This window comes from Macaca thibetana, chromosome 6 (genome assembly GCF_024542745.1).
Source record: "Macaca thibetana thibetana isolate TM-01 chromosome 6, ASM2454274v1, whole genome shotgun sequence".
Lineage (NCBI taxonomy): Eukaryota > Metazoa > Chordata > Mammalia > Primates > Cercopithecidae > Macaca > Macaca thibetana.
This window is the reverse complement of record NC_065583.1, coordinates 73,291,073-73,318,872: the sequence shown is the minus strand read 5'-3', so window position 1 is coordinate 73,318,872 and position 27,800 is coordinate 73,291,073. Positions and strand designations below refer to the sequence as shown.

General features: G+C 37.3%; 1 protein-coding gene across 1 annotated transcript in view; it reads right to left on the bottom strand.

Moving 5' to 3' along the window:
* The window catches only part of FBXL17 (F-box and leucine rich repeat protein 17), a 544,473-nt gene that overhangs the window by 342,960 nt on the left and 173,713 nt on the right, over window positions 1-27,800 (bottom strand). Inside the window, exon 5 of the mRNA XM_050794618.1 lies at window positions 22,113-22,220. Coding sequence (XP_050650575.1) covers window positions 22,113-22,220 — 108 coding nt within the window. The remainder of the gene's footprint in view (window positions 1-22,112; window positions 22,221-27,800) is intronic.

The following is a 27,800-nucleotide window of genomic DNA, read 5'->3' as shown; positions in this document are numbered from 1 at the left end:
AAATAGAGTGACACCAATCCTGAAATAAAATTTCTGCCACAAAACACTGTGAATGAATTTGAAAGTAAAAAAAACAAAACAAAACAAAAAGAATGAAAGCAACAGCTCATAATCTCTTTCTTGGATAAAGACTGACCTCATGTGTTAGAGACCAGATAAAATAGAGTTGAAATCCTTTTTACAAGAGTATTTTCAACAAAAACCACAGTTTACAAACAAGTATGTGATAAACATTCAGAGTGGACTGAGGATAATATAAGCAAAGCAAAATAATATTTAAAATATAAACCCATGATCCAAGAAAGGCTTTTTCAAAAACAATTGCCAATTCTCTTTATTTTATATTTATATGTTTATGTTAAAGCGTGAAGCCACCATTTTATAAAAAGATAGATGTCACAAAGAAACTTATCAACTTACTTTATTTATTAGGACTTTTACAAACTGAGTCATTTGAAAGATGAATTCATTTATTTTACTAGTGTGATACTGACACATATTGCCATTGAAGTTGCTGAAATGAAAACGTAGCACAAAAAAATACACATTACAACTACAGGGTAAGTAATAGAGTTATAAAATATAAAAGATTACCCTCACTGATCAGGTATTACTGACTAAACAACATGAAAAAATAAACGAGGTAAGCTTCTATTGCTTATGTAGATGTTGTTTATACTAATTTATAAAAACATTGAAGTCACTAATTTGGGCAATAATAATAAGGTAGAAGAGTATATCCCAGTTTCCCCTTAGCCAAGGGAGATGCAATCCAAGACTCCCAGGGAATGCCTGAAACTGAGAATAATACTGAACTCTATCTGTACTATATTCTTTCCTATATAGTAATAGGAAGGTAGCATATACAGTACGGATATGCTGGACAAAGATGATTCACAGCCTTGGAAGGAGGGAGCAGCACAGTGCAAGATTTCAACACACTACTTAGAACAGCTGCAAGTTTATATCTGAAATTTATCATATAACAGTTTCAGCCTGTGGTTGACTGCAGGTAACTGACGCCTGGGAAAGTGAAACAGCAGATGGTGGGATCTACTGGATCCCCTTATTCAGTATATTGCTACAGTATGAGTTCTTTAAAATGATTTTTTAAAAATACTGTTTTAGTTACACAGTACATTTAACTTAAACCAATAATTAAGCAACCTTTAATGGGTCAGCAGGAAAAGAAAAAAAATTATACAACAAACAGTAAACAAACATAGTCATTAATCTTAGCATTCAGCACTGGCACTCAGGTAGAAAAAAGGTCATAAAGTTTTTAAGTAAGATTTATTTTCATAAAATTATTGTATCTTATGTTAATGAAAGGATATACGTACATCAGGACTAACAAGTTATGAGGAACTTTTGTACATCATGATGAATATTTTTTAATTAGTTTTTTTTTTTTTCATTTTTCAACCACTTCTTTAGTTATATGCCAAGCACTCTCCCTCATGCAACCCTAGAGGTAGGTAGATGCTATTACTATCCTTGTTTTACAGATGAGGAAACCGAGGCAGAGAGATTAGGTGACTGGTCCTAGGTCATACAATCAGCAGTCATACAGTTAGCTTTGTTGACAGCAATAAATGCTTTGCTGGCCTTGGCAAACTTATAAGAAAAAAAGAACAATTAGTGGATCACATCAGGCCTAGATAATCAACGCTTATATTCTCAACACTTGATTTTTGACACAACTCTTAACTGCTAAAAAGCCAAAAAGAACCAAAAGCATGGTCATCCAACAAAACCCTTTCATAATACTGTACTCACTAGGTCATATTTATTAGGGAATATTTCAGGGCTGAATGAATTTAAGAACATATTTTTTCCATCTCAGAATACCACTCAAGCACCTATAATTCAATCAGAAACAAATGCAATGATAACCTATGACAAAGAGGCAATATTACCATTTAAGTAGTAAAACAGTATGTTGTTTCTGTAGAGTAAGGCAATGTAATCGGTTGTTTGAAAATTTAAAACCCAAGAAAGTTAATTTTTCATTTCTAGTCCCTGAATAAACAAAAAAAGGAAGATGAAAATTGAGTTAGCTGCATGAATGAACATTCTTTCAGTTACTTATGTTAAATCAACTGAAAAAAATCAATTTTGTTTTCCTTAAAAACATTTCATATTTCCAACCATAAGCACTTTTAAAATATGTGCTTTTCTTGAAGTTCTTTAGATGTGATTATGAAATACAAGAAAATTTCACAAGTTTTATTCAGCTGTCTGTTACCTTCCTAAGGAACTCTGTTTTTAAAAAACAATATAAAACAAAACTCAACCAAACCCATACGCAACATACCCCAAATATTCAGTTAATGTTTATAAGCTGTTGATAAATAGTATAAATATAAATAAAAATTCTCTACCATCTCAATAGTTATTTAATATAAGGTCTTTTCTTTTTTGTTTGTTTCTTTTTGTTTGTTTGTTTGTTTTTGTTTTTTTCCTTTCAGAGACAGGACCTCACTGATTGCAATGGCAGGATCATGGCTCACAGCAGCCTCAAATTCCTGAGCTCAAGCAATCCACCCACCTCAAGCCTCCAGAGTAGCTGGGAATACAGGCATACACCACCAAACCCGGCTAATTTTTTGTAGAGATGGGTCTTACTATATTAATAGCCCAGGCTGGTCTTGAACTCCTGGCCTCAAGGGATCCTCTCATCTCAGCATCCCAAAGTACTGGGATTACAGGCATGAGCCAACATTTCCACCCTAAAAAAAGGTCTTCTTGATTACTGATTGAAATCATTTGTACTGATTTGATATAAATAAATACACAAGAGATTTGTGACATTATATTGATGAATCTACAGCATTTTAAGGCTTGCCTTTGAACTACATGTAAAAATAACTTGCCATTTTTGGCATTTCAGAGACTAAAGGTAGCGTATTCAACTGAATTTTAAAAAAATATATGTTAATACATATTTTCCTAAGCATTTTCCATGTCATTACGTATTCTTGAAAAGTATAATATTGAATAGTACAATTTTATCATGTTAGACTAACATCAACATTTTTAATTTTTTGACTCCTTAAAAGTTTTTTAATCATTATGGAAAATTTCAAATATAAACAAAAATATTGAGAAGGTATAATAAACCTTCATGTCTTAAAACCTAGCTCGATTATCAATATTTTGCAATTTTTTTTCTTTCAGAAACAGGGTCACACTCTAGTTGCCCAAGCTGGAGTGCAGTGGTGTGACTGAAACTTACTGCAGCCTCTAACTCTTGGGCTCAAAAGATCGCCCAGTTTCAGCCTTCCAAGCAGCTGGGACCATAGCATGTGCCACCATGGCCAGCTAATTTCTAAATTTTTTTTAGAAATAGGGTCTGTTACCCATCTCCAAAAGGCACATCCTTTATTATACAAGCCATCCTCCCACTTCAGCATGCCAAGCATCTGAGATTACAGGCAAAAACCACCATGCCCAATATTTTCACGATTTTTGTTTCCTTTATGGTCTATGCACTTTTGTCTTTTTCTTGTCTTTAGTCCCTTTGTAATACTTAATCAAACAAAATCCCTAATACTGTGTCATTTTTACCAGTAAATAAAGTATGTGCCTCTTACTGATAAATATTTAACAAGCATAACACTATCATTCTTGACAAAACTAACAATAATACCTCATTATCATTCAATGACCACTTCACATTCAAGTTTTCTCAATAATCTCAAGGATATATATTTTAATGTTTTGTTACTGTCAGGATTCAAGCAAAATCTCCACATCACATTTAGTTGTTGTGTCTTGAATGTTTTCTATAAAAATATATCTCTTTCTTTTCTACAATATTTTTTCCTTGGAGAAACTGGGTCATTTGTCTTAGACAAATCTGGATTTAGCTGATTTTGTGTGTGTGTGTGTGTGTGGTATTATTTAACATGATGCTTTAATTCTACTATTTCCTATAAATGGGTAAATATAGAGGCAGATTAGATTCAGGCTTTTTTTTTTTTTTTGAAGACAGAGTCTCACTCTGTCACCCAGGCTAGAGTGCAGGGGCACAATCTTGGCTCACTGGAACCTCTGCTTCCCGGGTTTCAAGCAATTCTTGTGCCTCAGCCTCCCGAGTAGATGGGATTACAGTCAGCCCCCAACCTGCCTGGCTAATTTTTGTATATTTAGTAGCAGAATACTATATAAGTGATGCTGTGTACTCTCTACTGCATCACCTCAAGAGTACTTAAGGTCTGCTGTCTCACTTTTCTTCATGCTAAAATTGATCAGTGAGTTAAATGGTATCAACTTCTTCCCTCCATTACGATATTCCTACATGGGAATATCAATCCACATATAATCGCTTTTGCTTTCATTGATGATGATCACTGCCTCGGTCCATTATTTCCAGATAACTGCAAAATTATAATTTTCTATTTCTATCATTCTTCTTTCATTGGTCACTAGAATCCTATACAGAAGAACTTTCCCTTATGAATTATGTGGTTACTTTTTTGTAATTCCTATAAGAAAAAAGGATAAATATGAGATTCTCATTTTGTTTACTCATTTTTAGAGTAATAAACTGCTGCCTTGTTAAGTTCCAAAAATGACCGATGAGCTTTTCTTTAAAAACAGCTTTACTGAAGAAAAACTGAAATACCCAAAGACTGCACATACATATTTAAAATGTATAATTTGGTAAGTTTTCCCACATGCACCATGAAATATTTACCACAACCAACATTATATATGTCATCCCCCAGTCGTCACATGCTCCTTTGTACTCCTTCCTTTTTGTTCCTCTCTCCTCCCTCCCCTCCCTTACTGGTGAGCTCTTTGTAACTAGAATCATTTGCATTTCTTAGAATTTCACAGATGAAACAGAACTCTTTTTTTTTCATCTGGCTCGTTACACTCAGCAAAATTATTTTGAGATTAATCGATGTGATAGTATGTATCAGTAATTCATTCCTTTCACACCCTGTGTGGTATCCCATTGCATAAATATACCAGATTGTTTATACGTACAGCAACTGACAGACATTTGGGTGGTTTTAAGTTTGGGACGTTTCTAATAAAGCTGCTATATGGAACCTATGTCTTTGCATGTACATGTGCTTTCATTGATCTTGGGTAAATACCATATCATATAGCAGGTACACATTTAACAGTTTCAGAAATTACTAAAGTGTTTACCAAAGTGGTTGGACCATTTTACATTCTCACAATATGTAAAATTGGAGCACAGGTATGTGTAATCGGACCACATATCTATGATATAGCTTATTTCATCAGTTAGGCATGAGATTAATAACTAATAATAAAATAGAACAATTATAACAATATGCTGTAATAAAAGTGATGTGAATGTGGTCTCCCCGACCCCCTCAAAATATCTTCTTGTTTTGTACATTGGGTAACTGATACTACCCACAGGAAGTGAAACTGCAGACAAGGGAAAAGGGACTCTCCCCTAAATTTGCATGAAATTTCCATTCATCTACATTGTTGAATTAATAGAGGGTTCTGGTTTTTCTAAATTCTCACCAACAATTGATATGCAAGTTTATATTTTATTATTATTATACTTTAAGTTCTGGGGTACATATGGCAGAATGTGCAGTTTTGTTGCATAGGTATACACGTACCATAGTGGTTTGCTGCACCCATCAACCCCGTCACCTACATTAGGTATTTCTCCTAATGTTATCCCTTCCCTAATGCCCTAGCCCCCAACAGGCCCTGGAGTGTGATGCTCCCCTCCCCATGTCCATATGTTCTCATTGTTCAACTTCCACTTACGAGTGAGAACATGCAGTGATTGGTTTTCTTGTGATAGTTTGCCAAGAATGATGGTTTCCAGCTTCCTCCATGACCTTGCAAAGGACATGAACTCATCTTTTTTATGGCTGCATAGTACTCCATGGTGTATATGTGCCACATTTTCTTTATCTAGTATATTATTAATGGATTTGGGTTGGTTCCAAGTCTTTGCTATTGTGAATAGTGCCGCAATAAACACACGTGTGCATGTGTCTTTATAGTAGAATGATTTATAATCCTTTGGATATATAACCAGTAATGGGATTGCTGGGTCAAATGGTATTTCTAGCTCTACACCTTTGAGGAATCACCACATTGTCTTCCACAACAGTTGAACTACACTCCCACCGACAGTGTAAAAGTGTCCCTATTTCTCTACATCCTCTCCAGCATCTGTTGTTTCCTGACTTTTTGATGATTGCCTTTAATGATCTGGTGTGAGGTGGTATCTCATTGTGGTTTTGCTTTGCATTTCTCTAATGACCAGTGATGATAAGCATTTTTTTCATACGTCTGTTGACTGCATAAATGTCTTCTTTTGAGAAGTGTCTTCTCATATTCTTGGCCCACTTTTTGATGGGGTTGTTCTTTTCTTGTAAATTTGTTTAAGTTCTTTGTAGATTCCGGATATTAACCCTTTGTCAGATGGATATATTGCAAAAATTTTCTCCCATTCTGTAGGTCGCCCATTCACTCTGATGATAGTTTCTTTCACTGTGCAGAAGCTCTTTAGTTTAATTAGATCCCATTTATCTATTTTGGCTTTTGTCGCCATTGCTTTTGGTGTTTTAGAGATTAAGTTTTTGTCCATGCCTATGTCCTGAATGGTATTGCCCAGGTTTTCCTTTAGGATTTTTATGGTCCTACATCTTACATTTAAGTCTTTGATCCATCTGGAGTTGATTTTTGTATAAGGTGTAAGGAAAGGGTCCAGTTTCAGTTTTCTGCATATGGCTAGCCAGTTCTCCCAACACCATTTATTAAATAGGGAATCTTTTCCTCATTGCTTGTTTGTGTCAGGTTTGTCAAAGATCAGATGATTGTAGATATGTGGTGTTATTTCTTAGGTCTCTGTTCTGTTCCACTGGTTATATATATGTATGTTTTGGTACCAGTACCATGCTGTTTTGGTTACTGTAGCCTTATAGCATAGTTTGCAGTCAGGTAGCATGACGCCACCAGCTTTGTTCTTCTTACTCAGGACTATCATAGCTATGCAGGCTCTTTTTGGGTTCCATGTAAATTTTAAAGTAGTTTTTTTCAATCATGTGAAGAAAGTCAGTGGTAGCTTGATGGGGATAGCTTTGAATCTATAAATTACTTTGGGCAGTATGGCCATTTTCACAATATTGATTCTTCCTATCCATGAGCATGGAATGTTTTTCCATTTGTTTGTGTCCTCCGTTATTTCCTTGAGCAGTGGTTTGTAGTTCTCCTTGAAGAGGTCCTTCATATCCCTTGTAAGTTGGATTCCTAGGTATTTTATTCTCTTTGTGGCAATTATGAATGGGAGTTCACTCATGATTTGGCTCTCTGTTTGTCTGTTATTGGTGTATAGGAATGCTTGTGATTTTTGCACACTGATTTTGTATCCTGAGACTTTGCTGAACTTGCTTATCAGCTTAAGGAGATTCTGGGCTGAGATGATGGGGTTTTCTAAACATATAATCATGTCTTCTTCAAAAAGAGACAATTTGACTTCCTCTCTTCCTATCTGAATACCCTTTCTTTCTTTCTCCTGCCTGATTGCCCTGGCCAGAACTTACAATACTATGTTGAATAGGAGTGGGGAGAGAGAGGCATCCTTGTCTTGTGCCAGTTTTCAAAGGGAATGCTTCCAGTTTTTGCCCATTCAGTATGATACTTGCTGTGGGTTTGTCATAAATAACTCTTATTATTTTGAGATATGTTCCATTGATACCTAGTTTATTGAGAGTTTTTAACATGAAGGGGTGTTGAATTTTGTCAAAGGCCTTTTCTGCATCTACTGAGATAATCATGTGTTTTTTGTCATTGGTTCTGTTTATGTGATGAATTACATTTATTGATTTTCGTATGTTGAACCAGACTTGCATCCAAGGAATGAAGCTGACTTGATCGTGGTGGATAAGCTTTTTGATGTGCTTCTGGATTCGGTTTGCCAGTATTTTATTGAGGATTTTCTCATCGATGTTAATCAGGGATACTGGCCTAAATTTTCTTTTTTTTGTTGTGTCTCTGCCAGGTTTTGGTATCAGGATGATGCTGGCCACATAAAATGAGTTAAGGAAGATTCCCTCTTTTTCTACTGTTTGGAATAGTTTCAGATGAAATGGTACTAGCTCCTCTTTGTACCGCTGGTATAATTCTGCTGTGAATCCATCTGCTCCTGGACTTTTTTTTTGGTTGGCAGATTATTAATTACTGCCTCAATTTCAGAACTTGTTATTGGTTTATTCAGGAATTTGGTTTCTTCCTCATTTAGACTTGGGAGGGTGTGTGTGTCCAGGAATTTATCCATTTCTTCTAGATTTTCTAGCTTATTTGTATAGAGGTGTTTATAGTATTCTCTGATGGTAGTTTGTATTTCTGTGGTATCAGTGCTGATATTCCCTATATCATCTTTTATTGCATCTATCTGATCCTTCTCTCTTTTCTTCTTTATTAGTTTGGCTAATGGTCTATCTATTTTGTTGATCTTTTCAAAAAACCAGCTCCTGGATTCATTGATTTTTTGAAGGTTTTTTTTCATGTCTCTATCTCCTTCAGTTCTGCTCTGATCTTAGTTATTCCTTGTTTTCTGCTAGATTTTGAATTTGTTTGCTGCTGCTTTTCTGGTTTTATTAATTTTGATGTTAGCGTGTCAATTTTAGATCTTTCCTGCTTTCTCTTGCGGGTATTTAGTGCTATAAATTTCCCTATACACACTGCTTTAAAGGTGTGCCAGAGATTCTGGTATGTTGTGTCTTCGTTCTCATTTGTTTCAAAGAACATGTTTATTTCTGCCTTCATTTTGTTATTTACCTAGTAGTCATTCAGGAGCAGGTTTTCCAGTTTCCACGTAGTTGTGCGGTTTTGAGTGCGTTTCTTAATCCTGAGTTCTAATTTGATTGCACTGTGGTGTGAGAGACTCTTTGTTATGATTTCTGTTCTTTTGCATTTGCTGAAGAGTGTTTTACTTCCAATTATGTGGTCGATTTTAGAATAAGTGCAATGAGGTGCTGAGAAGAATGTATATTCTGTTGATTTGGGGTGGAGAGCTCTGTAGATGTCTATTAGGTCCTCTTCATCCAGAGTACTCAAGTCCTGAGTATCCTTGCAAATTTTCTGTCTCGTTGATCTGTCTAATATTGACAGTGGGGTGTTAAAGTTTCCCACTATTATTGTGTGGGAGTCTAAGTCTCCTTGTGGGCCTCTAAGACTTGCTCTACGAATCTAGGTGCTCCTGTATTGGGTGCATAGCATATATATATTTAGGATAGTTAGTTCTTCTTGCTGCATTGGTCCCTTTACCATTATTTAATGTCTTTCTTTGTCTCTTTTGGTCTTTGTTGATTTAAAGTCTGTCTTAACAGAGATTAGGATTGCAACTCCTGCTTTTGTTTTGTTTTGTTTTTTCCTTTCCATTTGCTTGATAAATATTCCTCCATCCCTTTATTTTGAGGCTATGTGTGTCTTTGCACGTGAGATGGGTCTCCTGAATACAGCACACTGATGAGTCTTGACTCTTTATCCAACTTGCCAGTCTGTGTCTTTTAATTGGGGTATTAGGCCATTTACATTTAAGGTTAATATTGTTATGTGTGAATTTGATCCTGTCATTATGATGCTAGCTGGTTCTTTTGCCCATTAGTTGATGGAGTTTCTTCATAGTGTCGATGTTCTTTACAATTTGGTAAAGAATTTCTGCAGTGGCTGGTACCAGTTTCTCCTTTCCATGTTTAGTGCTTCTTTCAGGACCTCTTGTAAGGCAGGCCTGGTGGTGACAGAATCTCCCAGTATTTGCTTGTCTGTAAAGGATTTTATTTCTAGTTCGCTTATGAAGGTTAGTTTGGCAGATATGAAATTCTGGGTTGTAAATTATTTTCTTTAAGAATGTTGAATATTGGCCTCCACTCTCTTGTGGCTTGTAGGGTTTCTGCAGAAAGATCCACTGTTAGTCTGATGGGCTTCCCTTTGTGGGTAAACTGACCTTTCTCTCTGGCTGCCCTTAACATTTTTTCCTTCATTTCAACGTTGGTGAATCTGATGATTATGTGTCTTGGGGTTGCTGTTCTCGAGGAGTATCTTTGTGGTGTTCTCTGCATTTCCTGAATTTGAATGTTGGCCTGTTTTGCTAGGTTGGGGAAGTTCTCCTGGATAATATCCCGAAGGGTGTTTTCCAACTTGGTTTCATTCTCCCTGTCACCTTCAGGTACATCAATCAAACATAGATTTGGTCTTTACACACAGTTCCATATTTCTTGGAGGCTTTGTTCATTCCTTTTTATTCTTTTCTCTGATCTTGTCTTCTCTCTTTCTTTCATTAAGTTGATCTTCAATCACTGATATCCTTTCTTCCACTTGATCAATTCAGCTACTGAAACTTGTGTATGCTTCACGAAGTTCTCGTGCTGTGTTTTTCAGCTCCATCAGGTCATTTACATTTATCTCTACACTGATTATTCCAGTTAGCGATTCGTCTACCTTTTTTCAAGGTTCTTAGCTTCTGTGCATTGGTTTAGAACCTGCTCCGATAGCTCGGATGAGTTTGTTACTACCAACCTTCTGAAGCCTACTTCTGTCAATTCGTCAAACACATTCTCCGTCCAGTTTTGTTCTCTTGCTGGCAAGGAGTTGTGATCCTTTGGAGGAGAAGAGGCATTCTGCTTTTTGGAATTTTCAGCCTTTTTGTGCTGGTTTCTCCCTATCTTTGTGGATTTATCTACCTTTGGTCTTTGATTTTCATGACCTTCGGATGGGGTCTTTGAGTGGATGTGCTATTCCTTTCTGTTTGTTAGTTTTCCTTCTGACAGTCAGGTCCCTCTGCTGCTGGTCTGCTGGAGTTTGCTGGTGGTCCACTCCTGACCCTGTTTGCCTGAATATCACCAGCAGAGGCTGAACAGCAAAGATTGCTGCCTGATCTTTCCTCTGGAAGCTTCGTCCCAGAGGGGCACCTGCCAGATGCCTGCCAGAGCTTTCCTGTGTGAGGTGTCTGTCAGCCCCTAGTGGGAAGTGTCTCCCAGTCAGGATACACAGGAGTCAGGGACCCACTTGAAGAGGCAGTCTGATCCTTAGCAGAGGTTGAATGCTGTGCTGGGAGGTACACTGCTCTTTTCAGAGCTGTCAGGCAGGAATGTTTAAGTCTGATGAATCTTCACCCACAGTCGCTCCTTTCTCCAGGTGCTCTGTCCCAGGGAGATAGGGGTTTTATCTATAAGTCCCTGACAGGAGCTGCTGCCTTTCATTTCAGAGATGCCCTGCCATCTAGAGAGGCAATCTGGCTGCAGTGGTCTTGCTGAGCTGCAGTGGGCTCTGCCCAGTTTGAACTTCTCAGTGGCTTTGTTTACACTGTGAGCTTAAAACTGCCTACTCAAGCCAGAGCAATGGCATGAGCCCCTCCCCCGAGCAAGCTCAAGCCACAGCAGACTGCTGCTGTGCTGACAGTGAGAATTTCAAGCCAGGGGATCTTAGTTTCCTGGGCTCCATGGGGGTGGGACCCGCCAAGCCAGACCACTTGAACCCCTGGCTTCAGCACCCCTTTCCAGGGGAGTGAACGGTTCTGTCTCGTTGGTGTTCTAGGCCCCACTGGGGTATGGAAAAAAGAACTCCTGCAGCTAGTTCGGTGTCTGCCCAAATGGCCGCCCAGTTTTGTGCTTGAAACCCAGAGCCTGGGTGGCATACGCACCACAGGGAATCTCCTGGTTTGCTGACTGCAAAGACTGTGGGACAAGTGCAGTATCTGTGCTAGAGTTCCTCAGGCTCAGACCTTCATGGCTTCCCTTGGATAGGGGAGAAAATTCCCCAACCCTTTGTGCTTCCCAGGTGAGGCAACACCCCACCCTGCTTCAGCTTGCCCTCTGTGGGCTGCAGCCACTGTCCAACCAGTCCCAATGAGATGAACCAGGTACCTCAGTTGGAAATGCAGAAATCACCTGCCTTCTGCGTCAGTTTCGCTGGGGCTGCAGACCAGAGCTGTTCCTTTTCGGCCATCTTGCCAGTAATCTATGGCAAGTGTTTTTAATATTAGCCAATGTAATAGGTGTGTGGCGGTATTTTGCTATAGGTTTAATTTGCATGTCCCTAATCCCTAATGCTACTGAACATCTTTTCATGTGCTTATTTTTCTTATTGAGTTTTGACAGTTCTTAACATATTCTAGACATAGTTTATCAGATATACAGCTTTCAATTATTTTTCCCAATCTGAGGTTTCTCTGCTTAACAGCACAGGAGTCCCTCTCCCCTATCTGCAGTTTCACTTTCCATGAGTGGTATCGGTTACCCAATGTACAGTTCCAGAAGATATTTTGAAGGGGTGGGGAGACCACACTCACATCACTTTTATCACCGTATATTGTTATAATTGTTCTATTTTATTATTAGCCATTGTTATTAATCTCATATTGTGCCTAATTGATGAATTAAACTTTATCATAGGTGTGTACTGTAAGAAAAATCATAGCATACGAAAGGCTTGGTACTAATTCATGGTTTAAGGCATCCACTGGGGGTTGTGGAATATATCTCACAAGGATAAGGGGGAAACTACTGTATATGTCAAAGAGCAGAATATTTTAATCTTCATAAAGAGTAATTTATTAATTTGTAAACTTACTGACTTTTTTTTTTTTTTTTTTTTTTTGAGACAGAGTCTCACTCTGTCACCCAGGCCGGAATGCAGTGGCTCAATCTTAGCTCACTGCAACCTCTGCCTCCTGGATTCAAGAGATTCTCCTGCCTCAGCCTCCCAAGTAAGGCTGACACATGTCACCACGCCCAGATAATTTTAAAAATATATTTTTAGTAGAGACGGGGTTTCAGCATATTGGCCATGCTGGTCTTAAACTCCTGACTTCGTGATCCGCCCACCTCGACCTCCCAAAGTGCTGGGATTACAGGTGCGAGCCACTGCATCCAGCCCAATTTATTAATTTTGATCATGCTTTTGGTATCCTATTTTAGAAATCTTTGTCTAACCCAATATCACAAAAGTTTTCTATCTGTTCTTCTAGAACTTTTTTATTGATATAAAATTTATTTCCTATAAAAGTCATCCTCATAAATTATATAGTTCAACGGTTTTTAGTACATTGAGTGACTTGTGCAACCATCACCAATATCTAATTTCAGAACATTTTCATTAGACTGAAAAGAAACCCAGTATACATGGGCAGATTCTGGACATTTCATATAAAAAAATCATGCAGAAAAATAGCCTTTGTAGCTATCTTCTTTATCATAATGATTCCAAGGCCATGTTACAGCCATATTATAGCATATTTCAGAACATCATTCTTTTTCAAGGCTGAATAATGTTCCACTGTATGAACATACCACATTCTGGTTATACATACATGAGGTGATAGGCATTTACATTGTTCCCACATTTTAGCTGTTGTGTATATTGCTGCTATGGGCATTCATGTACAAGTTTGTCTTTGAATTCTGTTTTTAATTATTTTGATTCTATACTTAGGATTGAAATTTCTGGATCATATGGTAATTCTATATTTAAACTTTTGAGGAACTGCCAAACTGTTTTCCATAGAAACTGCATAATTTTATATCTCCACCATTAATATACAAAGGTTCTAATTTCTCCACTACTTTGTCAACACTTGCTATTGCCCATTTTTTTTTATTACAACCATCCTAGTAGGTGTGAAGCTGTACCTCACTGGGGTTTCTTATTTGCATTTCCCAGTTCATTTGCATAACTAATAATGTTGAGCAGCTTTTCATGTGCTTGCCAGCCAAGCATATCTTCTTTGGAGAAATATCTATTCAAGTCTTTTGCACATTTTTAAAAATTAGGCTTTTTGTTACTAAGATATGAGTTATTTATATATTCAAGACACTTACCAGATATGTGATTTGCAAATATTTTCTCCTATTCTGTCGATTGCCTCTTCAATTTCTTGACAGTATCCTTTGAATTTTTAATTGTGATAAAGTACAATTTATCTTTTTTTTTTCTGTTGCTCATGCTTTTGGTGTCATATCTAAGAATCCATTACTGAATTCAAGGTCATGAAGATTTCTCCCATGTTTTCTTCTACGTGTTTCATAGTTTTAACTCCTACATTTAGGTATTTGAACCATGTTTTAGTTAATTTTTATATATGGTCTGAGGTAGGGGTCTAATTTCACTCTTTTCCATATGGATATCCAGATATCCTAGCACTATGTTCTTAAGAGACTCTTCATTTCCCATTGAATGGTTTTAGCACCTTTTCAAATATTAATAGGACATAGATGTGTGAGTTTATTTCTGGACTCTCAATCCTTTTCCATTGACCTACATGTCTATCCTTACATGTTGTATATAAGTATACATTGTGGAATGGCCAGATCAAGATAATTAATATATGCCTTACCTCACATACTGAACAGTACCTTACTGTTTTGATTCTTATAGCTCTGTAGTAAGTTTTAAAATTTGGACATATGAGTCCTCCAACATTGTTTTTCTTTTTTGAGATAGTTATGGCTCTTGAGTTGTCCTGCAATTCAATAACAATTTCAATATCAGATTTTCCATTAAGAAAAGCTGCTGAGATTTTTATAGAGATTCAACTGACTCTATAAAGTGCTTTGAGTAATACTGCCATCTTAACAATATTAAGTATTTTAAGATGAATAGTGGATGCCTTTTCATTATGTAGGTGTTCTTTAATTCCTTTCGGTAATGTTTTGTGGGTTTCAGTGTACAAGTCTTCATATCCTTGGTTAAATGTATTTGTAAATGTTTTATTATTTTTGATAATAATGTAAATGAAAGGTTTTTCTTTATTTCATCTGCAGATTATTCATTGCCAGCATATAAAAATAAAACTTTTTAATGCTTCTTTTAAAATAAATCTTTTTAATTTTTTAACTGACAAAATTTGTATATATTTATGGTGTACAGCATGATGTTTTGATATAAGTATACACTGTGCAATAGCCAGATCAAGATAATTAATATATGCCTTACCTCACATACTGAAAGGAGTTAGTTAGCTTCCCTTAGGTAGATAACAAGGGAAGGGTCCCAGAGAGCCCCCAGCCTATGAGTCAGTGCCTCATCCCCACATAACATAAAAAGCAGCCCGGGAAAAAATTCAAGCGGCAGGCACCGATAAAGGAACTAGCAAGGGATGCTGTACTTAGAGACATGCCCACGGCTGCACAGACAGAAAAACCTCCAGTCCATTTGGATACAAACTTGCACAAACCTCCAGCTCACTTAGATAAGGGAACAAGGCCTGGCACAAAAATGCCTTTGTCCTTTGTGTAGTCAGTGGGCTCCCAGAAAAAGTTTCTTCTCCTTTCGTGGGCACGGGCACAGTGGGCTCCAGTGGGTTCCAGTGGGCGCTCTACTTTCCTTTATTTAGACTGTAAGTCCGGCCTCTATGAATCATCACCTCAGCCCCTGATTGGTCCCAGGCCAAGTTGAGTCACGCATTCGCCAAGACAGCCTGCAGACAAAGCACATTCCTTCCCCTTCCCAGTCCATAGAAACCCTGGACCCCAGCCCCACAGTGGATACTCCCATTCCGGATCCCCTCTCTGCTGGCAGAGAGCTTTCTTCTTTTGCTTATTAAACTTTTGCTCCAACCTCACCTTTGTGTCCATGCTCCTTAATCATCTTGGAGGTAGGACAAGAACTCTGGGCATTATCTCAGACAACAAAAGTCTGTTTCAATGTCATACTATTTGTGGTCGACCACTTAAAATTTATTCTCTCAGCAATTTTCAAGTATACAATATAGTTACTAACTATAGTCGCTATGATGTACTATAGATCTCTTGAGCTTATTCTTCCTGCCTAACTGAAATTTTGTATTCTTTGTCCACCACCTCCTCAATCCCTTCCCTCCCTTTAGCATCTGGTAACCACCATTCTAATCTGATTCTATGAGTCTGACTTTGTTAGATTCCACATGTAAGACCATTCAGCACTTGTCTTTCTGTGCCTGGCTTATTTTACTTAACATAATCTCCCCGCAGGTTCATCCATGTTGTTGCAAATGACAGAAATTTCCTTCTTTTTAAGGCTGAATAATATTCCATTGTGTGTATATACCACATTTTCTTTTCCTTTTCTTTTTTTTTTTTTTTTGTTTTGTTTTTTTGAGACAGAGTCTCGCTCTGCCACCCAGGCTGGAGTGTTGCAAGCTCCACCTCCCAGGTTCACGCCATTCTCCTGCCTCAGCTTCCCTAGCAGATGGGACTACAGGTGCCTGCCACCACGCCCAGCTAATTTTTTTGTATTTTTCTAGTAGAGACAGGGTTTCACCGTGTTAGCCAGGATGGTCTCGATCTCCTGACCTCGTGATCTGCTCGCCTCAGCCTCCCAAAGTGCTGAGATTACAGGCGTGAGCCACCGCGCCTGGTCTACATTTTCTTTATCCATTTATCCTTTGATGGACATTCCATATCAACTTTGGCTATTGTGAATAGTGCTGCAATGAAAGTAAGAGTGCAGACATCTCTTCAACATACTGATTTTATATCCTTTGGATATATAATCCCAGCAGTACTATTCCTGGCACATATGGTAGTTCTATTTTTAATTTTTTTAAGTCACTTCCATACTGTGTTCTACAATGGCTATGCTAATTTACATTTCTACCAACAATGTTCAAGAGCTCCCCTTTTCCTACATCCTCACCAAAACTTGTTATCTTTTCTCTTTTTAATAATAGCCATTCTGACAAGTGTAAGGTGATATCTCATTGTGGTTTTAATTTGCATTTCCCTAATGATTAGTGACACTGAGCATTTTTTTTCATATACTTGCTGGCGACATGTATGTCTCTTTTTGAAAAATGTCTATTTGGGTACTTTGCCCAGTTTTCAATCAGGTTATTTGTTTTCTTACTATTGAGTCGAGTCCCTTATATATTTTGGATAGTAATTCCTTATCAGATATATGGTTTGGAAATATTTTCTTCCACTCCATAGGTTGTCTTTTCACTCTGTTGTTTCCTCTGCTATACAGATACAATGGATTTTTGTGTATTGATTTCCTAGCTTTGATTTATTTTGAGTGCCTAACCAACTTTGCTTTTCTGGGATAAACTCTATTAGGTCATGACATAATTATCCCTTTAAAATACTGTTAGACATGATTTTCCAAACTTTTGTTTAGAATTTTTGAATCTATGTTCATGAAAAATAGTGATGTTCAATTTTCTTCACTTAGTGTCTTTATCAAGTTTTTTAACATGGGTAATAATAGTCTCTTTTCTAGAAGACTTGTGTTGAATTGGTATTATTTCTTTCTTAAATATTTGGCAAAATTCAACAGTGAAGTCATCTGGGATGGGAGTATTAGTGGAAAATTTTTAACTACAGATGCAATTTCTTTAAGAAATACAGGGGTATTCAAGTTATCTATTTCTTCTTAAGTGAGCTTTGGTAGTTTGCGTTTTTCAAATAAATTTTCCATTTCATCTAAATTGTTGAATTGATAGGCCTAAAGATGTTCACTGGCCGGGTGTGGTGGCTCACACCTGTAATCTCAGCACTTTGAGAGGCTGATGTGGGTGGATCACCTGAGGTCAGGAGTTCGAAACCAGCCTGGCTAACATGGTGAAACCCCGTCTCTATTAAAAATACAAAAAATTAGCTGGGCATGGTGGCGGGTGCCTGTAGTCCCAGATATTTGGGAGGCTGAGGTGGGAGAATTGCTTGAACCTGAGAGGTAGAGGTTGCAGTGAGCCAAGATCCCATTGCACTCCAGCCTGGGCAACAAGAGCAAAACTCTATCTAAAAAAAAAAAAAAAAAAAAAAAAAAAAGATGTTAATAATATGCCCTTGTTATCCTATTAACACCTGTAGTATCTGTAGTTTTGTCAACCCTCTGAGCTACAACATTGGCAATTTTTTTTTGAGATTTATCAATTTTATCTGTCTTATCAAATCACTAGCTTTTGGTTTCATTAATTTCCTCTCTTCTTTTTGCTTTCCATTTCATTGATTTCCTCTTTAATCTTTACCTTTTTTTTGTTTGTTTACTTTGGATTTAATTTGCTCTTCTTTCTCAAATTTTATAAAATGGAAGTTGAAGTCATAATTGAAATCTTTCTTTTTTCTCGTATTGGTATTTGTTTCATTATTTTTATCTAAGTAGTACGTTCGTAGCATCACACTAAATCTGATACATTGTGTTTTCATTTTCATTCATTTCAAAATACTTTCTAATTTCTCTTTTGATTTTGGCTTTACTCACGGGTTATTTAGGATTGAATGCATAAGGAGGGTCATCCACCGATCCCTGGGATTCTCTATGCAGTTCCCTCCAGTATTCAGTCCTCTGAAATCTGGCTGTTTTGGTCTCCCTGGCCTTTCTGTTCTGTTTTCTCAACTCAGACAGTCTGCTGTGTGTTACCTGATTTACCCCCTCCCTGTGCTGAAGTCTGGAAACTCAATGCAGTAAACTGAGACAATCACAGAGCTCCTCTTGCCTGTTTCCCATATCATAGGGATCATTGTCCTTGGTTGCCTGATATCCAGTGTCTTAAAAACCATTGTTTCCTATATTTTGTCTGTTTTTTTAAAGTTGTTTCAGGAAAGAGTAAATTTGGCCCCTGTTATGCCACCTAAGCCGGAAGAAGTCCAGCTTCATTTTGCTTATATCATTATAAACCCATTTTTATATATTTTATTTATTTTAATTCATTGCAGAATCTTCCTTTTCAATGCTCAAAATATCCCAGCCTAAGTCAGTAGGAGCCATTTCACATTGGCTTTTGGGTCCTTTGACATGTTCCTTCTAGTCTCTTTAGTAGCAAATGACATGCAGATCCCACAGTCTAAACACTGAAGGTAACTATATATTTGCATTTGCTAAACTTGTTTTTAAAAGTGGGAGAGAGAGCAAGATATACAGATTTATATTTATATAGTAGGTACAGTACAATGAAAAGAACATACTTGTGTTAGAGTGGACCCAATTCTGCCACATACAAGTCACTAATACTCTTAACTGTTAAATGTAGACCTCAAAAATTCTTATCTTTGCTTCCTAAATATAGACCTCTAAGTTTCCAAACAGTCCCATAAATCTGACTTTATCTTATCAACCTGTGTACATTCAGTCTGGTTATTCTGGACTCTCATTTACACAGTCACAGCAGCTCAGAAAGGCTTCTTATCCCAATATTGCTTGATATTAGCAGAATCTAAGTAATAAGAGTGTGTTATCAGTAAATATTACAAAGTAAATAGGAATCCAGTCAAGCCTGAGGAAATCAAAACAAAATTAAATCCAAGGAACCACAAGAGGATATCAATGTCCTTCCATCTATTCCCAATCCTCTGTTTTCTTGCCCTTGATTTAAAAATCTAAGATATCACAAATCCCCAATCTTCCCTTCTAACCTACTAAATTAGACTTGATTCTTAGTTTCCATGAGAGCCCCCCACAGTCCCTTCTAGGCCAATGATTCCTAAATTCATAGATTATTCAAGGTGCAAGAAACTCCAGATCTGAAGACAGATCATCTAATATAGGCACATTAATTTCAAAGACAGGAAACTAAGGTACAGAGATTTTATGCTCCTTGCCTCTCTTAGCAAACTTAGAAAGCCAGAGATTTAGTGACATCATGTGTTAGAGAGATTTTCTAAATCATGTAAAAACCTATTTAGGCTGATAACTCTCAATATTCTATATCTCACATCTTCTTGCTTATTTATTATGTACTATGATGAAAAGGAAAATACAACTTTTTAAGTGGTGTTTATATGATTGCAAACATTTTTGTGAATGTCTTAGTAGCTGGTATGAAAACACTGCCAGAACACAAATCTCATAAAATTAAAAGCATTAATTTTATTAAAAACTGAGTCTACCCTTGGTTTTCAAGAGATAAACCAATTAAAATAGCTTTGCAGAACCGATGCATGTATAAAATGTCCTCTTTTGCCTTTACTTGAATCCAGAAAACCAAGCAACGTTCATTGCTTAGTTGTACACACCAGTTTTCTCATCAAAGAAAGGTTCTGTTGAAGAACAAAGATGTTCCTCAAAACTTTGTGGACTAACTCTAATATGACTCCAATAGATTCTGATTGTTGAAAGACCAAACCAGCAATCCTTGCCTATAATCTTCAGAAGAACCATCTCAGCAAATTGAGTTTTCCACTGCAGACATTTGCTATAGCTGTATTTTATCACAGAGAATAATTGTGATCTTTTAAGTACCAGTGTACCATAATTTTTGGCCATCTCAAAATATTCTGGGAAGCACTTACTGATCTAATAAGTCTTGTTTTGTCTTTAATGAGTACAATTTCAAGTGATCATAAAAAGCCCACATATGGCCATCACAACACTTGTTGTGCACAATCTGTTCAACCAAAGGCATTTTTACTCTACACCATAAACAGCATTAGATGTGACTAGAAAAACATTCATCTACCAAGTGTTCAGGCCAAGGTTATAGGAAATGAATTAAAAATTATGGTTACATATGATCTTGTATGGTCTTGGTTACACTAAGATGTTCTGATAGAGCAATAATTGAGAATAACAGGCCTATCCTCTCCTCTAGCTTTAGGCTCTGATCCTCACAATAAAATTAAAGTTAATCAGTCCTTTAAGACATAGTATAACCACAGGCTCTCTTTCAGATACACTAGACTAGAATAGTGATTTGATTTCTTAAAATCAAACTTTGTACTAATTTTCTAGCAATTTAGATACTATGGCATCTGTTTTTTGTTTGTTTTTTGTTTTTGAGATGGAGTTGCACTCTGTCGCCCAGGCTGGAGTGTAGTGGCGCAAACTCGGCTCACTGCAACCTCTGCCTCCCAGGTTTAAGTAATTCTCCCATCTCAACCTCCCAAGTAGCTGGAATTACAGCCACCACGCCACTATGCTCAGGTAATTTTTGTCTTTTAGGAGAGATGGAGTTTCATCACGTTGGCCAGGCTGATCTCGAACCTCTGCCGTCAAGCGATCCACCTGTCCCGGCCTCCCAAAGTGCTAGGATTACAGGGGTGATCCACTGCGCCTGGCCCACATCTGTTTTAATATTAATAGCTAACGTTTACTTAGCATTTACTGTGGTCTCTATTCTGAATCAAATACCTTATATATGTTACCTTATTTAATACCCTAAAAAATAATTTTCCCACTTAGCTAACTGATAGACCCAATAATCCAACCTGAGGTTATAATGGCACCCAGGGTCCTATTCACTGTATGACCCTACCATAGTCCTAGGTAACTCATATACATTTACTCTTTTCCTAGGGAGTAAAGAAAGACATTATTTGCCATTAAACTGTAAGCTCAAAGTGATCCGAAGACATCAAACCGAAAGAGACCTGGGATCTTACCTAGTTTTATTCATCATTGTGTTGTCAATACAGCAACTTTCTAATAGTTGTGAAATGAAGGAAGGTTGAAGGAAAAGACTGCTCAGCTATAAGTTGGAAAAGGCAAGACTCACATTCATTTTCCTAAGTACTATAGGATAGAATTGAAATTCATATAGTAACAAATTTCAGATAACACACAGGTAAATTTTATAGTAGCCAGTTTTTCCATTACACAGAAGTAAGAATTGGTTTCTAATTATTTTAAAGCTCTGGAAAGCAGTAGAGATGACACATCAGTGAGAGATTACTTAAGAACTGGCAGTTTGATCATTTCTAAAAATATGAAATTTCATATAATTGTTATATTAGTGAACTCTCTGAGCCACAATGTAAATTTTTGTCATATATTGACCTCTCTTTTCACCTTACATATTCAGCTTGATCATATGCACTGACCATATTCACTTTTTAAAGTCAAATACTCATAGGATCTAGTGATATATAAGCACTTAAAATTCAATCAAAATATCTTCTAAGCACAATACATTAACATTTAAATGATTCTGGTCACATATATTTCTTTGATATATATTTCATAGCCATTAGCAATGAAAAAGCAAAAACCTTCTTGTTTAAATGAGTATTCCATTTCAGAAAGGGTAAGTTTGGTATTGCTTTCTTCAACTCATTCTAACTTTTATCAAACACTAGTAGACTTCCATAATGGTCTGACTATCCCTTATTCAAGTAAATTTAAAAATTTACGGCTCATCACCTGTATGATACTCAAAAATACCAAGGAAAAGCAGCCATAGTACCTACCTTGGTTAGGTGAATGACTCCTTTAGAAGTGACTGAACAACCCATGAAGCCTACATATTGAAGCTCAGGACAGTGTTCAGCAAATGCTTTCACCGACTGATCTGTCACCTAGGGAAAAGACATTGATGAAGTTATTCAAGGTGATAGTCCAGTGAACTCAAGGATTTGGCTCCTGAAAATCCCTCAGCCCCACCTTTAATCATTACTATTTCCTGCCCTGTTAGATTGTTTGAATCAGCATACAAACATGCTATAATATTCCTGTATTTTAAAAGTCATCTCTTGACCCTACATCCACTTCTCATCACCCCATGTTTTTATACTTCTTCAGAGATGTTGACACTGGCTACCTCCACTTCTTTACCTTCTCTCCTCCCTCTGTGTGTACACACACACACACACACACACACACACACACACACATATATTTGTTTGCTTGGCTTTTGGGTTTTTTGCTTTGTTTTGTTTTGTTTTGACAGAGACTCACGTGTTGCCCAGGATGGAGTGCAGTGGCACAATCTTGACTCACTGCAACCTCCGCCTCCCAGGTTCAACTGATTCTCCTGCCTCAGCCTCCCCAGTAGCTGGGACTACAGGCATGCATCACCACGTCCAGCTAGTTTTTGTTGTTGTTGTTGTTGTTGTTTTGTTTTTTTGTATTTTTAGTGGAGACAGCATTTCACCATGTTGGCCAGGCTGGTCTCAAACTCCTGACCTTAAGTGGTCCAGCCTCCTTGGCCTCCCAAAGTGCTGGAATTACAGGGGTAAGCAATCACACCCAACTAATATATATATTTTTTATTGACATTTAATTCACATACCATAAAATTCACCCTTTCAAAGAGTACAGTTCAGTATATTCGCAAGGTTATGCACCATTACCAATATCTAATTACAGAACATGTTCACCACCCCGCAAAGACCCCATGCCCATTAACGGTCATTCCCCTATTTCCCACTGCCTCCAAGCCTGGCAATCTGGATTTTCCTATTCTGAACACTTCATATAAAAAGAACTACACAATTTGTGACCATTTGTGACTGGCTTCTTTCACCAAGCATAATGTTTTCAAGGTTCATCCATGTCATAATATGTGTCAGAATTTCCTTACTTTTCAAGGCTGAAAAATATTCCATTGTATGGATATACTACATTTTTATGGGTTGAATTATGTCTCCTTAGGATTCATATTTTGAAATCTTAAACCTCAGTACCTCAGAATGTGATCTTATTTGGAAACAGGGCAGCTATAGTTGTAAATAGTTAAGTTAGAATGAAGTTGTACTGGAGTGGAGTGGGCTCCCAATTCAACATAACTGGTGGAGCAGACATGCACACACAGGGAGAGTGCCATGTGATGACTAGAGTTATGCTGCACAAGCCAAGGCACACTTGATTGCCAAAAAGACTGCCAGAAGTTAGGCAAGAGGCCTGGAACAGATCCTTTCCCAGCACTTTAGAAGAAACATGGCCCTGCCAACACTTTGATCTTGGACTTCCAGGCTCTAGAACTGTGACACCATAAATTTCTATTGTTTAAGCCACTCAGTGTGTGGTACTTTGTTCTAACAGCCCCAGCAAGCTAATATACACATTTTCCACTCTCTTTTGATCTCACAGTAATCAAGTTTTTGTCCCTCTCATTCATTGTCACCATCCTATCAATTAAATGGTCAATCTGAATTATCCCAGCATTTTAGCAGCATCTGACACAACTGATGATTCTTCTGGAAACAATTCATTCATTTGCTTCTTGTATCAACTATCATGGCTTTCCTCCTTCCTTACTATTGGCTCTTGGTCACTTGGTTGAGCCTACCTCATCTCAGTCCTCAGCTCATTATTTTTCTTTTCCGTCTGACTTCATTCCCTAGGTGATCAGATCTAATTGCACGGCTCCTAAATAACTCTCCTAGTCCCTCTCTGTATCTCACCACACTTTGATTTTCTTCGTAACACTTATCACTACTGATCACATTACACACTTACTCACATATTGGTTTGTCAGTCTTCCCCTCTCAAAATAACTCTTCTCTCCCTCTCCCTTAGAATAACCAACCATTCTGATTTGCCTCGGACAGTCTCAGTCTTAGCACTGAAAAGTCTTATGACCCAGAAAACCACTTAGTTCCCCATTGGCACCTAGAATAATCCCTGACACTTAGTAGAAAATATTGAAATAAATAAATGCATTTTCTCCTTCTTTTCATGTACTCCATCATACCTTTTACTTCTACTTTATTTTTAGACAAAGGGTATATTTGTATCATTTTAATATACTGATTTTTTAAATGTCATTGTACTAGTGGCTTTATTTTCTGATATAGTTCATGTGTCTTATGAAGTCTTTTTTTAAAGAAGTGGGAGGAGGCACATTTTTACACCAGTGACTCAGCTTTGATCTGTACCATGGTTAATTTTCTATATCAACTTGACTATGTCATGGGGTGCCCAAATATTTGGTTAAACATTCTGGGTATTCCTGTGAGAGAGTTTCTGAATGATATTAACAGCTGAATCAGTAGACTGAGTGAAGCAGATTGCCTTCTTCAATGGAGAGAAACTTCATCTAGTCTGTCAAAGGCCTGAACAGAACAAAAAGTCAGTGTAAGGGAGAACTGGTGCTCTCTCTGCCTGACTATCTTCCAAGCAGGAGATCAGTCTTCTCCTGCGTTTGATTCAGACATGCACTGGAACTTTCACCATTGGCTCTCCCAGTTCTCAGGTCTTCAAACTTGGACTGAAATTTACACCATCAGTTTTTGTACTTCTCAGGCCTTCAGACTTGGACTGAGACTATATACCACTGGCTCTCCTAGGACTCTAGACTGCCAAATGGAGATCTTGGAACTTCTCAGTCTCTATAATCATGTAAGCCAATTCCTTACAACAATGTCTAGAAAGATATATAGACAGACATACAGACAATCTCCTAATGGTTCTGTTTCTGTGGAGAATCATGACTAATAACTTGAATATTACAATCCCAAGTTTTATTATATGAAAAACTTAGAGCTGAAAGGAGTGGGGCCCAAGGAACTGTATTTTCAACAAGCCCCCAAGTGACTCTTAAGCATGTGAAAACTTGAGGCCCCAGTGCTTCAAAGAAGTTAACACTGACAGTGTTTTGTATTTCTAAGTAGCCCTGCTCTAAATGAATGGCAGAATAAAATTCCTCTTTTATCTCTCCCACCTCCAAAAAATTTCCATTTATAAAATTAGCTTCCTGTAATTGTGCTTAAATTTTATTCATGGTTTCCCAAAGATGCAGCTTATAAAAGAAAGTCCAAATATTCTCCATCATATGCTTAATTTCAGATTCACTTTCTTCACAGTCAAGAGGAAATTGATAAATTTAACATCTTTGTTAGTTTTTCAAACAATAGCAACTTACATCTCTTTGGCATTAGCTTTTAGTATGGGTGACTCTTTTTGTATCTTCCTTATCTATGCTGAACAGATATTGGAAAAAAGAGGTATGTGAGTAGCATTAATGCTAAAACAATCATAAGAACATTTTCCTAAAATAATGAAACCAACAGCATCTATGGTACATGTGATAAAAGATTAATTCTCCCCTCAAAAGTAAAGTATGCTTAAGCATATTAAGACTAAGGGTGCCATTGATAAATTAAAAATAGGCTTTCCTGACACTTAGTATTCAAAAGGCATTATGTTAACAAAGAATTTTTAAGGCACTCAAATTGCTGGAAGCTTCAATGAAACTCAATCACTATTAAAAACAAAAAGGGTAACAGAGGTTAAGTACATGGTCAGTTGGTTAAACATCCTGCTCAATTTCAGTCTAACATTCAGTTTTTCCTATATCCATCTTCGAGGAGAGGAGAGGAACTCGGATGAGGATTAAGGACACTAGAAAACTCAGGTCCAAGAGGCCAGAGCATTCAGAGAGAAAAAGTGAGGTTTAAAAATGTGCTTCTTGGGTCTTTCTCTTTCAGCTCAAGCAATCAGAATAAGACAGCTCAGAGGAGCCTCTAACATCAACAGACCCCTGGAAAGCAAGACAAGAGTGTGTCAAGAGGATACAGAAACACTCTTATTAGGCTTGGGTATGTTTTAGGAGACTAACACAAGGGCCTTGAAGATTTGGGTGGCATCCAGCTCCACTACCCAAGGATAGAAGATCAGTTAGGGACTTGTCGCAGAAGGTCGGGCAGAAACAGACTATAGACTACAGGAAGCAGGTACTGGTGGGTGTCAGCTTCTCTGGGACCCTGGGGCCTCACTGTCTAGCTTCAAATCCCAACTGGACCAGTTACTAGCTATATGATTTTGAACAAGTCATTTCTCCTCTCTATACACTTTGTTCATTCTATAATAGGGAGAAAATTATAGTACCTACCTCACAAGGTAAAATGTAAGGGTAAAATAAGATAATGCATGTGAAATATTTTGAACAATGCATGGCACATTGTAATTGTTCAATAGATTTTAGCTATTATCATAATCACTCCAGGTTTCCCTTTCTTCTGTATTCCAATTCTTAGCCAGGACTAAAGGGTTGAAATGTGTAAGAGAATATTCAAAAAGATCATATTTAAAGCATTCTAGTTTCTTGTCCTGGTTATCACAAGAGATCCTGATCATAATTTGGGGGTTTTCAGTTATAACCTAAACTATGGGATGGCTGTAAGGGAGACATAGGTCAAAGTCTGTTACTGACTCCCTATGGTAGAAAGAATCCCATTTTGTCAAGGCTCTTAACTGAGTTTCACATAAGTATCACCAAAGATTTCTAATTTAATTTGTTGGGTACAACTCTGCATCAATTTTATTTTAAAAGCTCCCCAGGAGATTCTAATGAACAAATTCTAATGCCTTCCATTCAAAGTGTGGTTCTCATATCAGCAGCATTGACATCACTTTGGAGCTTGTTAAAAACGCAAAATCTGTAGATTGCTTTTAGCAGTATCATCATTTTCACAATATTAATTCTACTCATCTATGAGCATGGGATGTGCTTGCATTTAGTTCCCATTAAAATACCACCATCATTCTTCACAAAACTAGAAAAAATAATCCTAAAATTCACATGCAACCAAAAAAAGAGCACACATAGCCAAAGCAAGACTAAGCAAAAAACAAAAACAAAAAACAAATCCGGGGGCATCACATCATAAGTTCAAACTATACTGTAAGACCACAGTCACCAAAACAGCATGGTACTGGTATAAAAATAGGCACATAGACCAATGGAACAGAATAGAGAACCCAGAAATAAACTCAAACACTTACAGCCAACTTATCTTAGACAAAGCCAACAAAAACATAAAGTGAGAAAAGGACACCCTGTTCAATAAATGGTGCTGGGATAATTGGCAAGCCACCTGTAGGAGAATGAAACTGGATCCTCATCTCTCACCTTATACAAAAATCAACTCAAGATGGATCAAGGATTTAAACCTAAGACCTGAAACTATAAAAATTCTAGAAGATAACATCAGAAAGACCTTTACACTGAAAGACCTTTACACTGGCTTAGGCAAAGACTTCATGACCAAGAACCCAAAAGCAAACGCAACAAAAACAAAGATAAATAGGTGGGGCTTAATTAAACTAAAGAGTTTCTGCACAGCAAAAGGAAGAGTCAGCAGAATAAACAGACAACCCAAACAGTGGGAGAAAATCTTCACAATCTATGCATCTGACAAAGGACTAATATCCAG